Source organism: Phocoena sinus, chromosome 4 (genome assembly GCF_008692025.1).
Source record: "Phocoena sinus isolate mPhoSin1 chromosome 4, mPhoSin1.pri, whole genome shotgun sequence".
Lineage (NCBI taxonomy): Eukaryota > Metazoa > Chordata > Mammalia > Artiodactyla > Phocoenidae > Phocoena > Phocoena sinus.
In genome coordinates, this window is record NC_045766.1 from 84497260 (window position 1) to 84509766 (window position 12507).

The window sequence follows — 12507 nt, forward strand, 5'->3', positions numbered from 1 at the left end:
CGTAATTATTATCAACTTTCAAGATCGGATGACAGCGTAAATCCATTTGGTCGTCTTCTACCCTGTTTGAGTAGTTAACGTCTAATACTTCAGAAAGAGAAATCCCCATAACCGTACAATGTGGTATTTGGGGATCGTTTTTTCACTCTGAAATGCTAAAAATGGACTGGCTTCAACATTCTGACCTGAAATATTTTTTCCAGTCTTAGGAGTCTCCTAATAATAATTCACACCTCTCTGGTGCTTTAGTTTTTCGTTGTTTCTCAGTGCTTTCCACATACCGCACCCCTCTCGTGACCCTCCCGTGTCCCCCCGCACAACCGCTCTGTGAGGTAGCCAGGGCAGCATCAGTACCCCACTTGACAAATGAACCTGAGACTCAGGGAAGTGACCTGACTGAGGGTGGCATGGCTATTAGGAGTTGAAAGAGGGACTAGAAACTACCCTAATCCAAAGCTCTTTCTCCCATACTAATGGGTGAATTGCTTCTATCAATTTCTGCATTAGCGATCCACATCCTTTTCAACTTCTGGTGACTGAGTATGTTAATAAGGTGACTGGAAAGGAATGGCTCTACTTTTACTGCTTTGATATAAAAACCCCTTAAAGTGTGAAGTCAGAGAAATTCATTTCTTCCCAGTCCAGTGCCTAGACCTGAGCATGGCCCTATAACGCCTTTAAGAAAAGGCGTACCAAAGTGTAGGATGCCAGGGAGCAGAGGGAGGAGACGCCCTCCCGCCCCCGGAGCCGTACAGAAGGCACTTCATACTATGTCCTCAGCAGGGTGGTGGAAGGGGTGCGTGCCCAGGGTGGAGAACTGGTGCCAGTTCCGCAGGAAGCCCCGATTGTACTGGCCTGTGTCCACGATGAGCCCGCAGAGCAGCCGGCGCCCCGTCTTCTGTCGAAGGGCCTGCTGCACTTCCCTCTCCGTCACGTTGTAGCTGATGTTTATCAGCTGGATCAGGAAGATGTAGGCCATGCCCCCCATGACGATCACAGAGTACCACACGCAGGTGAAGCACAGAGCTGAGCTGGGAGCAGGAAAAGGCAGGTCAGGGCGGCCAACGCTGCACATGCAGAGAGCTCTCCCCATGGTAACATTTTACACACGCAGTACTTACTCCTAAGGACGCTGGCCCCTTCCCTGATTACCCCACTTGGAAGACACTTTTCTCTCCTCGGAGTGCCAATAAATAACCTGCTTCACTTATGACTCTTAACATGTTCTTATAATTACTGGTGCCTCCTTTTCTAGGATGTGATACTAGCACAGCAGGGACTGTTTTGTGTGTTTCGTGTCCCCCACACAGCCAACAGTGTCTGACACAACCGCAGTCAAGATCTGTTTGTTGCATGAATAATTCCTAAATTGTTCTTAACGCAGAAGAAAACGGAGGCGCCGTGAGATTGCTGTAAACGTCCTCAAGGGAGCTGTGGGTGGGACCGAGCAGCAGTGCTAAGGTTGCTCATCCCCGTTCTTTTCCATACAAGGCCGACGAGCACAGGTAAGAGGACAGCTCCCAGCACCAGCAGCCCTGAAGGAGCGCCAGGAGCACCGTCACATTTCAAATCCCGCTTTCCAAAACCAAACAGGGTCACACAGGACAAGAAAGCTGCTTCCAGCTCATTAGTAAGGCTGTGAGGAGAGGCTGCCGATTAACGTCTGCCAAGTGATTATTTTCAAACATCTGCACGTGAGTTAGCGGGAAATTCATTCAGAATCTTCATCTGTTAAGCTGAAAGGGACCTCAGGGATGATTAAATCGCCACAGAGATGAGGAAAACTGAGGCCCAGTGAGGAGGCATGAATCGTGGGTCCACAGCACTGAGAACACAGCAGCAGGACCGTGCTCCTCATTTCATTTGCGGGGCCCACAGAAAGCCTAGAAAACTCATGCTTACCGACATACAGACACAACGACCCCCGAGGGCCCCTGCTTCCTTCTCGCTCTTTGTTTTCAAGACACTCCCTGCTTTGTCCACATAGCACCCCTGTGCGGGCCCTTGTCTGTACCAGTCTGTGGACAGATCTCCCCCTCGCCACTGCAGAGCTAGACATTCGTGGGCATTAGAACAGATGGGCCCTCCTCCGCAGGTTAAGTTCCTGTCTTCTCTGTGTTGAGAGTCTTCATAGGTTGTGAAATCCTTCAGTGACTACTATTCTTAGTGGGTTGTGATAAATGTCCTCAAGCAGAGCTTTCGGGGACAGGGTGGGCAGGGGATTGGGCCAAAACTAAACAGTTCCCGCTTCTGCTACAGCACGGAGATCATCACACTGTATAAATGGGCCCCAACCTAAAAACACTGAAGGAAATTCTGACCTAGATACCACAGTAATCATGAGTGGTGATTTAAACAAAAAAAAAAAAAAAAAAAAGTAGAACAGGAAAAAATCAATGGAGGTTAAATAGAAAAGAAAGGTTACAGAGATTGTAAGCATTTCACGAAAGGGTCAGAAGCAGTAAATTAAGACTGGGCTACAAAGCACCAGAAAACAGCAATAAAGTGAGAATTTCCACAATAACGAGCAACAAAAGAGACCACATCCATACCCAGAGACTGCTACTTTAGTTATCATTTCAGTTTCACTGTGGCTACCTTGGGCAATGCTAGTGGTCGTTTGACTGTGAAGTCCCTGAGTAAGCCTAGTCCTACTTGTAGAGCACTGGTTCCTCACTTTTTAAGGTCAACGTTCCTTGTGACATCACCCAGAAAAATGCACGTATCCACTGCACAACTGTGTGCTGGCAATTTTAGGGATACCCAGCATCCCCAGAACCTGTCCTGTGTTTTGGGTGAGACCCCCTAACCTAGCAGTGAATCACAGCCCCGTACATTCACTGCAAATCCACTCCCGCTTCCGTGGGGCCCCGTATGGGGTACCCATGTCTCACCTGTAATTTGCATAAACTCCAGGGCAATAGAAGAGAGCTGTGAAGACACTTCTATCCGTACAAATGGTGTCCAAGGTCAGCGTTATCCCGTACACCGAGGTGAGGAGGAAGACCAGAAGGGCAAGCATAAATGCTTGATGATTTGATTCTCCGACACAGCTATTTATCCTCCAGACAGCACAGAGGGGGAGAAAGCAAACATGTTTTTAAAAGTTCTCTAATAGCTCAATAAACAAGAAAGCTTTTAGAACAGAGATAGTGTGAGTTTCAGTTATTAGAAAATAAGTTCTCTTGTTTTTCAGTTTTAGGGAATTAAAAACTTGTCTGCTGAGAGATGTAGTCTTATATTCTCCGCGCTTTGCAAGGTGAAATCATATCATTAGCTTAAGGACAAGACTAAGTCAAGAACCTGGCTAACAAATCTTTCTAGGTATTAATAAGTGAAGTCTGTTGCCCAAGTCTGTTACCCAATGTTAAGAGAGCTAACGCTGTAATCACCACCACAAGGATAGGATGGTATCAGTTATAAAAACTTAAAAATGCGAAATCAGAAGTATTATACGATGTGGGAAAACATGTATTACATACACATATTAATAAAAGATCCCAAGAGGTTAGAAGCACAGTGTGGGGTAGAGAACTCAATAGTATGCAGACTACTTGTCAGGTACAGAGTTCCATGTCATGGCCGTTTGCAGGGCAGGATGACAGGCACGCCGGGATGCTCCAGCAGGCAGAGATCTCACAGGCGAGGCTGTCAGGACCTCTGCAAACCAGCGCTTGTAAACGGGCCACCACCCTGCACACACGCACGCACACACCCAGGTATGCACGATAATAAATGATGAAGACAGAGAAGAGGAAAACCTAAAAATGAAAATACCTGCTTACTCCTAAAGACAAAGCCCCAGAAAAGAGCTGTCCCTGTTCATGAGCCTTGACCTTAAGGTCTGCTCCTGTGTCCTCCAGGGCTGTCTGCACCCTCACCCTGTCCCATGTCCCCTTCTGAGGGGGAGAGTGTGACATGATCAGAAGCCTAGATAAAAGGCATAGTTCACTGACCATGACTGCCTCAACAGCAAGTTGCAAACATGCTACTTACAGCATTCATATCTGAATTAATCACACTCCTTTAGTTTAAGATTTATTCAGTAAAGCTGCAACATTTTCTTTAAAAGTTGCACCGCACATGTTACGGGTGTCCTCAGGTGTCCTCGTTTGTCATTGGCCAGCAAAGAGGTACCCAAAAAGCCCATTTCTGCACCACTAACCAAATAGGGAGTTATCTGGCAGGGCCTTAAGTCAATAATGTCAACTAGAAATCACTGGTAGCATCAAAATGATGACGGATACATGGTCAGAGGATAAGAGTCACCTAAAAGTACAGGAACACTTTCTTGAGCTCTGTGAGCACAGGGGGATGTGCCTATACTATGTCTGATACATTCTTTTTTAAAAAGTCATTCAACTGTAGATACTTCTCTCTTAGAAAGGAGAAGATGAGGGGCAGCTCTAAAGAGAAAGCGGGGAAGAAAAAAAAAAACATTCAGGAAATGACTGAAAAGAACTAAATTTGTGAAGCTCAAAAAACTGATGACTAAGTGGGAACATCATAACAGCCCACAAATATCTCCAAGGTGTAAAGCTGGGAAGGAGAGAAATTTGAGGATGGCACAAAGGAAGAGCAAACCCGGCTAGAGAGTCTCACGTGAATGCACCCTCCGCAAGCCTCCAGATTTTTCCAACATACCAGACGCAGTGATGATCCATCCTCCTCACACAGGCGCCGCAGATCCGGCAGTGCCAGGCCCGGGCTGGCCGCACCAGCCGGCACTTGGCGCACCAGTCCTCCTTCCCCGTGGCGGGGCTTCCGGCCGACGTCCTGGGGCAGCCCTTAGGCTCATCCTTGGGCCCGCGGTTGTTGAGACCGCCCGCTGGGTCTGCGCCGGGGAACCCTTTGGGCTTCTCCGGCCCTGTTCTGTTCAGGTATTCGGTTTGGCTGCCGCTTAGAGATCTGTCATCGTTTGCTGGGTTTCTGAGGTAGCCTGGATCCTTCTTGGCTCGGCACAAGGCTAAGAGTATGAGAAGTAACCCGCAGGTAAGCAGAGCCAGCTGAGTGGGCCCTACACGCCCCCTGGGGACGACCTCCTGCAGGAACACGTAGTACATGTAGCCCAGAGAGAACAGTCCGAGGCTCAGGAAAAACAGAGTCTGTTCTTTCCTTCTGTGAGTGAGGTAGTAGTACCACAGAGCCAGCACAGGGAGGGAGGTCAAAACCACCACCCCCAGGAGGAAATGCCACGAAGCCACTCGGAGGAAGACAGGCAGCAGGAAGAGTGGGGGAAGGAGGCTAATGTTAACTTTCCTGGCTCCCCTAAGCCAAGGAATCCGGAGGCGGTCAGAGATCGTATCCATGATCCTTTCGTAGGTCTCGGGCTGCACGGACTTACACGTGATCCATCTGTTCAGAGAGAGCACAGAGAAGACACCTCTGACGTGTTTGTTGAATGAAAAACCACTCAACACTGTAGGCCAGACAGCAGGATAAATGATAAAAGATGCCAAAGACCAAGCATTCTACTTCCTTACTATTAAACACGAGCTCTTCAGATTCATGTATAATTTTTTAATACGAATGACAAAATGTTTAGATATTTAACAGAACTATTTCTCCACGAAACAAATACACAGGAATACACACGTATTCCACATAAGTCCTGTTCAGACTGGGGTGGGCGTAGAGACATAAAAATCTCAAAAAATTTCACCATCTAGTTGTGAAGACAACATGGGAATTCAAGAAATATTAGGTAAGTGACAAAGTAGCAAAATCACCCAATGAACTATTACAGTGAAACACGGTAAGGTGTGCTCAGAGGAGAGGACACACTTCTGGGTGGAGTCATCACAGGGGTCTTTGTGGGAAAGAAGGGATTTGTGCTCGACCTTGACAGCTGGCTAGTGTTCCTGTGGGTGGAGAGGAAGGCAAGAAGGCGTTCCAGTGGAGAGATGCACGTGCAGCGCAAAACCTGTCCTGGGCCGGGGGAGCAAACCAGTTCAGCAGGGCAGGGGGCTGCATAAGGAAGCGTGGAGGTCAAACTAGTACAAGTCAAATGACTGAGCTTGCTGGACAGGTAGTATTGTTGACTTTTTTTGCATATTAGGCTATTATGGAAAGGAACAGTTTAAGGAAGGATAACATTGGTTTTAGAAATTTAGAATTTAAAAAAAATTTAGAATTTTAAAAATTAGGGCTAGACTTGGAAGTGAATGGGAACGAACTATACGGGAGGCATACAGAGCAGCAGGTCTGTAGAAATGCTGGGAGCCCATCTCATCCAGAAGGGTCTGGAGAGAAAAAAACTCAGGGACCAGCCCAGGTCTCAAGGGCTGGGAGGAAGAGTTAGAAGGCCAATGGAAGAGTTGTGGTCTTGAGTGATGGAGGTTACAGAAAAGGCATCATTTCTCCATTCATTAGTCCAAAGTGTTCTACTTTCTCAGTATGGATTTTAGACTAAGACTAAAGAACCTACATTTAAAGACACTTGTAAGAGACGATTGACACTGTCAAGGAAGAATTACAAAGGGATTATGGGATACTAGACTACAGTAGTCCCCAAGAACGCTTCTCATGGCGAGATGAACATACCAAGCAGCATACCAAATCACCAATGTGCCACTGCAATGACTTTTTTTAACCAGAAGGAATTATTGATGGGAAAAGCAAGTTTCCACCATCTGTGTTCTCCCCACATTATGCTTTCCATGTGATAATTTTTAAATATATAATTATTTAGAAAATAGATAAAAACCAGGTTATTACTGTTTGGCACAAAATTTTTTCAGTGATATTAGAAATCATCTCTTTGGATAGTTAATTTCCATCACTTGGGATAATGGTGAAAATAAAAGCCAAATACAATAGCATCAATCAGGACTGTGTTGCTGCTCATGCTGAAAACAGCCAGTCCAGGGGAGGCACATGCCTTCTGGCTGGATTTCCTCCCCAGAAACAAGGGGTGAAACCAATTCCAAGAGCAGAAAAATGATTTTTCAACCCTCAAGGCCCTGTGTGGCCAAGTGCAATCCAGTCCCAAGATGTCAGTCTCTGAATGCTGAGACCACTAAGAATTGCAGGAACTTTCCAGTACTAACGTGTTCATTTTAAACTTACAGATTCTCCTGGCCTGCATTTTATTTTTTTTAATGCGTTTAACTGGCCTACTATCCTTTTACCTGCCTGTTCTCTCTGTCACCTCCTCCCTTTAAATGAGAAATAATAATGTCCTAGTAAACTGAGCTGAACAGACAGTTGTGCACTACTGAGTAATAATTCATCTTTATAAAGTCCTCACACTTGACATAAAAGACAACTTTCAGTTGGAGATAAGTGGAAATAGAATGAAGGGCAAATTCTAGTGTTCTGGATGGCTAAGCTGAAAGTATACATGGTAGTTCTCAAAAGGGCCGGAGGGATCAGCATCAAGAAACACACAGCTCTTACCGATCACACCCTTCATCCAGATCTTGGCAATCACACAAACAAGCTGCCACGTGGTTCTTTTCCCCATTTCGATCTAGGTACTCGCAGCAGCACAGGGGCTCCAGTTCAGGTTCTTCCGCTTTGTTTTTCTTCCCTGGCTTCATACTGCCCTTCTTGGTCATGATTTCCACCTGTCACCACGAGGCATAAGAAGCCCTCAGGAAGTAAAGTGGAAAGAACACAACTCACATCTTGTAAGCACATCCAAACCTATCCTTGATTAACCACCAACGCCTGAGAAATCAAAAATGAGAAGAGGGGGAGGTGGTCCCCTTTTCATCAGGCTTTACTGGCTCGGCGTGGCCAGACACAAAGCTCTAGGGCTCTAAGGGCTCCAAGCGCCTTCACCGCCAGGTCCCCATCCAGGACAGGCGCCGCCTGGGCGCTGGCCGTTCCCATGACGGCAGCCTACTACGCGGCCCGGGACAGCCGGGGCATGGGTGGCTGCACTCACCTGCGGGTGCGGGCTGGGGAGGGCCGGGCTGTCCCCGCCCGAAGCCAGGGTGAGGGTGGAAACACCCTCGGAGCTGCGGGAGGAGACAAAGCATGTATCCGCTGGGGCCGACTACCCGGCTCCGGAGAGGCCTCCCGGCGCCCGGGCAGCGCTCAGGGTCGCCGTCCAGACCCACTTCTCCGCCGCGAGGTGGCCGCGCCTCTCCCGCCCCGGCCAATCGTGAGGACGTGGGTGGGCCGAGAACACCGCCCAGCCCGAAGAATGACCTTGGGAGGGAAGTTACCTGCGCTCCCGGGCCAAGGTGCGGCTGCAGTCAAAGAGGCCGACGCTGAGAGGAGAAGGGTCGGCTCCTCCCGAGGCGCGGACGCGTCTGCCGATCTCTGCTCCACGGGGCTCCCGACGCGATGGCTGGAGTCTCAGGGACCCCGGCTCCGTTCTCCGCCGCGCCCTCTCCGCCGCCGCCCACCTGTGACCACAGCGGGCCGCCGCTGGGGCGGTGCGCCCGCCTCCCGCGGTGCCCCCAGCCAACCCCCGCCGTGTCCCCCGCCACCCCACGGCCGGCCCGGCTGAGCGCGGCAAGTCCGCGAGCTTCCGGGTGCCCCGCCCCCGGCGCCGGGCATCCCCCGCCCGCACGTGCGGAGCCCTCCGGCGAGGCCCCTCCCCCGGCCCGCGGCCCTGGCGCCTGGGGGAGCGGAGGAGCGAAGGCCGGGCTCCTGCAGCGGGTCCAGGTTAGGCGCCGGGCTGATCCGTACCTCCGCCCCGCCCCGCCCCAGAGGCGGCCGCCCGGACCCCGCCCGGACCCGCGAGTGCCTGCGGGCGGCGCGTGGGGGCAGTCTCCCGAGCCTTCGGAGCGGGTGGGAGGGGGTGGGGGTCGGCGAAGGCGGAAATACTGGAAACCTGGACCCCTGAGAGTTTCCTAAATACATGAGACCCGTGGGTCGGCATGTCTTCGTTCAGACGCCAGCAACAGGCGTTGGGGGAGATCTCCACGGCAAAATGTTACCGACGTACCGCCCTCAAATTCGCTAACCTTCTCTTAAAGGCCCAGGTCACTGTCCCTGGTCTGTTAATTATCCAACTTGTTCATTTTCATGATTTCTGGCCAGCAGTCTCTACATGAGACCAGCAGGCCTATCTAGTACTCTTGCTCCAGAAAGCTGCATATTTGAAACGAAACTGCCCTAAGATGAGAGTCCTCTTTGGGTTTCACTTTTAAACAAAAAAAATTTTTTAAAGGGTGTAGGCCCATGTATACGTTTTCACAGAAACAGGCTTTCTAGTTTGGGGAGGGTTTGACCAAAAAAGAAGGAAAACAACTCAGAGACTTGGGGTTTTATTGATATTCAATTTACATAGGCTCAAATACAATTAATTGAATGCATACATATTTAGTTGTAATTTACAAAGCAACTTAACTTTGGTAACTTTCTTTGAGGTATTTTATGAAGTACAGGTTTTAAAGAAATATCACAAAAATACTCAGCTTGTCAGTGACCATTTTTGTGAAATTAACAGAGAACAAGGTTTCAAGTTTACAATCCAGTCACTTTTGCTCAGTCAGACACATCATAAATCCTTATCAAAAATCCTCCAGGTAGGTACACTGGTATCCCAAGGTAGGTTAGTTGAGATTCGCCCAGAGAAACCCGTTTTTCCTCTAATCCAGTCAATAATTTCATTCTCTATGGGCATCTCGAAAATGACTTTAGCAATCCCATGTGGCTTGGGTGACTGGGCAAAAAAGAGACATCTAACTAAAGGCAATTGTTATTCAAGCAGTAAGAATATATACAAATTATTCTGCACTGTCCTTCTCTTGTTCCACAGACATCACTTGTATTGAGACACATACGCCTAAAAACTTTTAATGAAGAGCCAAAGCTCATGTCTGATTTACAACTTGTCAGTGCACTTATACTGGGAGAAAATGCCCCCCAAAGTCTTTCTTAAAGAGCTAAAGTTTGTGTCTGGCTTACAACTGACTGACTAAAGCCACACATGTGAATGAGTAAATGAAGCCATACGTGGCTACTGAAAAGTAGTCCACAAATTATAATATTTTCAACCAGATGGCTCATTTCCACCATGAAAGTCTGCTAAGCTGAAGCCAAGCTTAGTTCAAGTATTCATTTGATCTGTCACTAAAATGCCCAGATTTTAACATAATCTTCTAGTTTTTAAAACTCAGAGCATGGTTCTTCGTTTTGAGAGATGGTATCCTACATGTTTCCTTTTCCAAAATTGACTCTTCTGCCATATAATGTATGAAGAGCAAGATAATCTCACCTCTTGAGAGCCACCTGAAGAAACACCTATTTCTTTCATAAAGATACCACATGGCTGAAGAACCTTTCAGATAATAATCATCAACATGCAGATTCAAAAGGTTTGACTACTGAATTTACACGCTAAATAAATGAAGACATTGTATTGATAATATTTATAGTACAAGAATCTATAAATGTTATAATAGATGCCTGAAAACTGATCCTTCAAAGTTAGTAATGATTTAGAGATTTCTTCTTATATTGTCTTCTTTATCCTCTTGAATGTATCTCAACTGTGAAAGCAGCCTATTGGACACATACTGATTCTGTACTAACAGATAAAGTGTCAAACTTCAAGCTTCACTGTGAAAATGAGGCCATACCACTCAGTTCAGAATGTCTCATTTTCTTTTTGTATCATAGAAATTCAAATCCACAATATATTTCATGCTTCACTGGAGAAATTCACAGCTTAGAATTATGTATAAGAAATGAAAGGATGGATTCCTAAGGCTGTCAGAGACTAATTCTCCAATAAATGTTATTCAAAAGAATGGTCATATTAGAAGTACAAATAATGAGAAAATATGGAAATGTTCCTATGACAATTCAAATCCTTCACCCTCTAGTTTTCTTCAAGACGTTTTCTTTTGGTTCCACATATCTCTATAATTTTGGTCCTTAAGATCACTAGCTTTGGACAGCCATGCCTGTCTTGTTCTTATTTAGTAGATCAAAGGTTCTCTGAAGCATAATGAGTGAGCTCTTCAACTGCAAAGAAAATTTTCAAAATCAGATTGTTTAAATTTTTCTGATTATTTGTATGCCAAAAGTTTGCATTTAATAAAATTCTGTCTATACTGATGCCCAAATAAAAGACTATAAAACACCTGATTCCTTCGGTTATCTGTCAGTGTGACTGCTAGCGTTCTTTTCATTTGCTGTAGTGTTGCACTTCTTCCTACAACGTATTACTGTATGCTTTACCTCCCAATAAGTCTATTCATCAAATGATCCAAAGTGAAGGGCTTGTTTACTGAAATGGTTTCTGAAGCTACAGTGGTCTCCTCACCATCCCCTCAGCAACTCAAGTTCCACTCAAGGCCTCTGCTTGCTATTATGCTCATGTTCATCTCCACCTATCTAAAACTTACCCGTCCCACTGTTTCCATGCAGTTTTCCCTAATCATCCTGCCTCTAAACTCCTAAAGCTTTACTACTTACTTTGATGCTTAATTTTGTAGTTTTTCTGTACAGTCTTTAACAATACACATGGACATCTGACATCTCTAATAAAATTGTAGACAACTTGAGAGCAAGAATTATGTCTTACATATGGACACCAAGGGGGGAAAACTGCGGTGGGGTGGGGATGGTGGTGTGCTGAATTGGGCGATTGGGATTGACATGTATACACTGATGTGTATAAAATTGATGACTAATAAGAACCTGCAGTATAAAAAAACAAACAAACAAAACAAAACAAAAAATTATTTCTTTTTTGTATTCATTCATTCATTCAACAAATATTTTTTGCTTACCTGTTAAATGCTGGGCACTGTGCTAAGTACTGGGTATACAATGGTAAACCAAATAGGCACTGTCCCTGCCTTCATGGAGCTTACAGACTAGTGAGAGACTCAGAACTAAAACGAATAATTACACAGATAAATATATACTTACACACTGTATGAAGTTTTTCACTTGAACAACTGGAGGATAGTAGTATCATTTTTTGAAATTAGGTCAACTGGAGGAGAACTAGGTTTGGCTCAAGATAAAAACTTAATTCTTTTTTGGATATGATCAGTTTGGGATGCCTGTTAGCCTCGAGGTAAAGACGCCAAGTCAGCAAGTGGCTGTGTGAGTCTGGACTCAGGGAAGAGGTCAGGGTGAGAGACATGCTTTGGGAGCCATTGGCGCATGTGGTATTCCAAGTTAGGGGAGCAGCTAAGATCACCTAGAGGGCAGTAAAGGAGAAGGGAAGAGAATCTAACGCAAAAGCCTGCAGCACTGGGAGGGGACGAACTCAGGAAGTGGAGATGGTTTTAACCAGCAAAAAGCAGTTTTACATTATGCTAGGTGGAAGCCAGGCATGAAAGACTGTATATTATATGATTCCATTTATATGAAATGTCCAGAATAGGCAAACCCAAAGAAATAGAAAGTAGATTAGTGATTTCCAGGAGCTGAGAGAGTGAGGGATGGGAATGACTGCTCATGGGTACAGGGCTTCTTTGGGGGACGATAAAATGCTCTGGAATTAGATAGTGGTGATGGTGGGACAACCCTGTGAATACACTAAAAATTCTTTAAAAGGTGAATTTTATGTTATGTGAATTATATCAC

General features: G+C 46.2%; 2 protein-coding genes across 5 annotated transcripts in view; both read right to left on the bottom strand.

The window, feature by feature from the left end:
- Positions 1-683: 683 nt before the first annotated feature.
- ZDHHC23 (zinc finger DHHC-type palmitoyltransferase 23) lies at positions 684-8396 on the bottom strand. 3 transcript variants are annotated; one of them, XM_032631373.1, is made up of 6 exons: positions 8175-8396; positions 7892-7964; positions 7399-7568; positions 4645-5355; positions 2895-3062; positions 684-1031 (listed from the first exon to the last, which is right to left on the bottom strand). In XM_032631373.1, the coding sequence occupies exons 3-6, from the start codon at positions 7557-7559 to the stop codon at positions 764-766; spliced, it is 1308 nt and encodes a 435-aa protein (XP_032487264.1). In that variant the 5' UTR covers positions 7560-7568; positions 7892-7964; positions 8175-8396; the 3' UTR covers positions 684-763. The 3 variants fall into 3 exon arrangements, with proteins under 3 accessions (XP_032487264.1, XP_032487263.1, XP_032487262.1); XM_032631372.1 differs by lacking the exon at positions 7892-7964; XM_032631371.1 differs by lacking the exon at positions 7892-7964 and having other exon boundaries at positions 7399-7593.
- Positions 8397-9208: 812 nt separating this feature from the next.
- The window catches only part of GRAMD1C (GRAM domain containing 1C), an 82443-nt gene continuing 79144 nt past the window's right edge, over positions 9209-12507 (bottom strand). For both annotated transcript variants that reach the window (XM_032631643.1, XM_032631644.1), the window contains one exon: positions 9209-10929. In XM_032631643.1, coding sequence (XP_032487534.1) covers positions 10849-10929 — 81 coding nt within the window. In that variant the 3' untranslated portion in view covers positions 9209-10848. The remainder of the gene's footprint in view (positions 10930-12507) is intronic.

Coding starts and splice junctions, on each gene's coding strand:
- ZDHHC23 (XM_032631372.1), bottom strand. CDS start 7,559: ATGACCAAGAAGGGCAGTATGAAGCCAGGGAAGAAAAACAAAGCGGAA. Junction 3,063..4,644: donor ATGGATCATCACTGCGTCTG/GTATGTTGGAAA, acceptor TGCTGTCTGGAG/GATAAATAGCTGTGTCGGAG. Junction 1,032..2,894: donor GGAGTTTATGCAAATTACAG/GTGAGACATGGG, acceptor TCCTGCTCCCAG/CTCAGCTCTGTGCTTCACCT.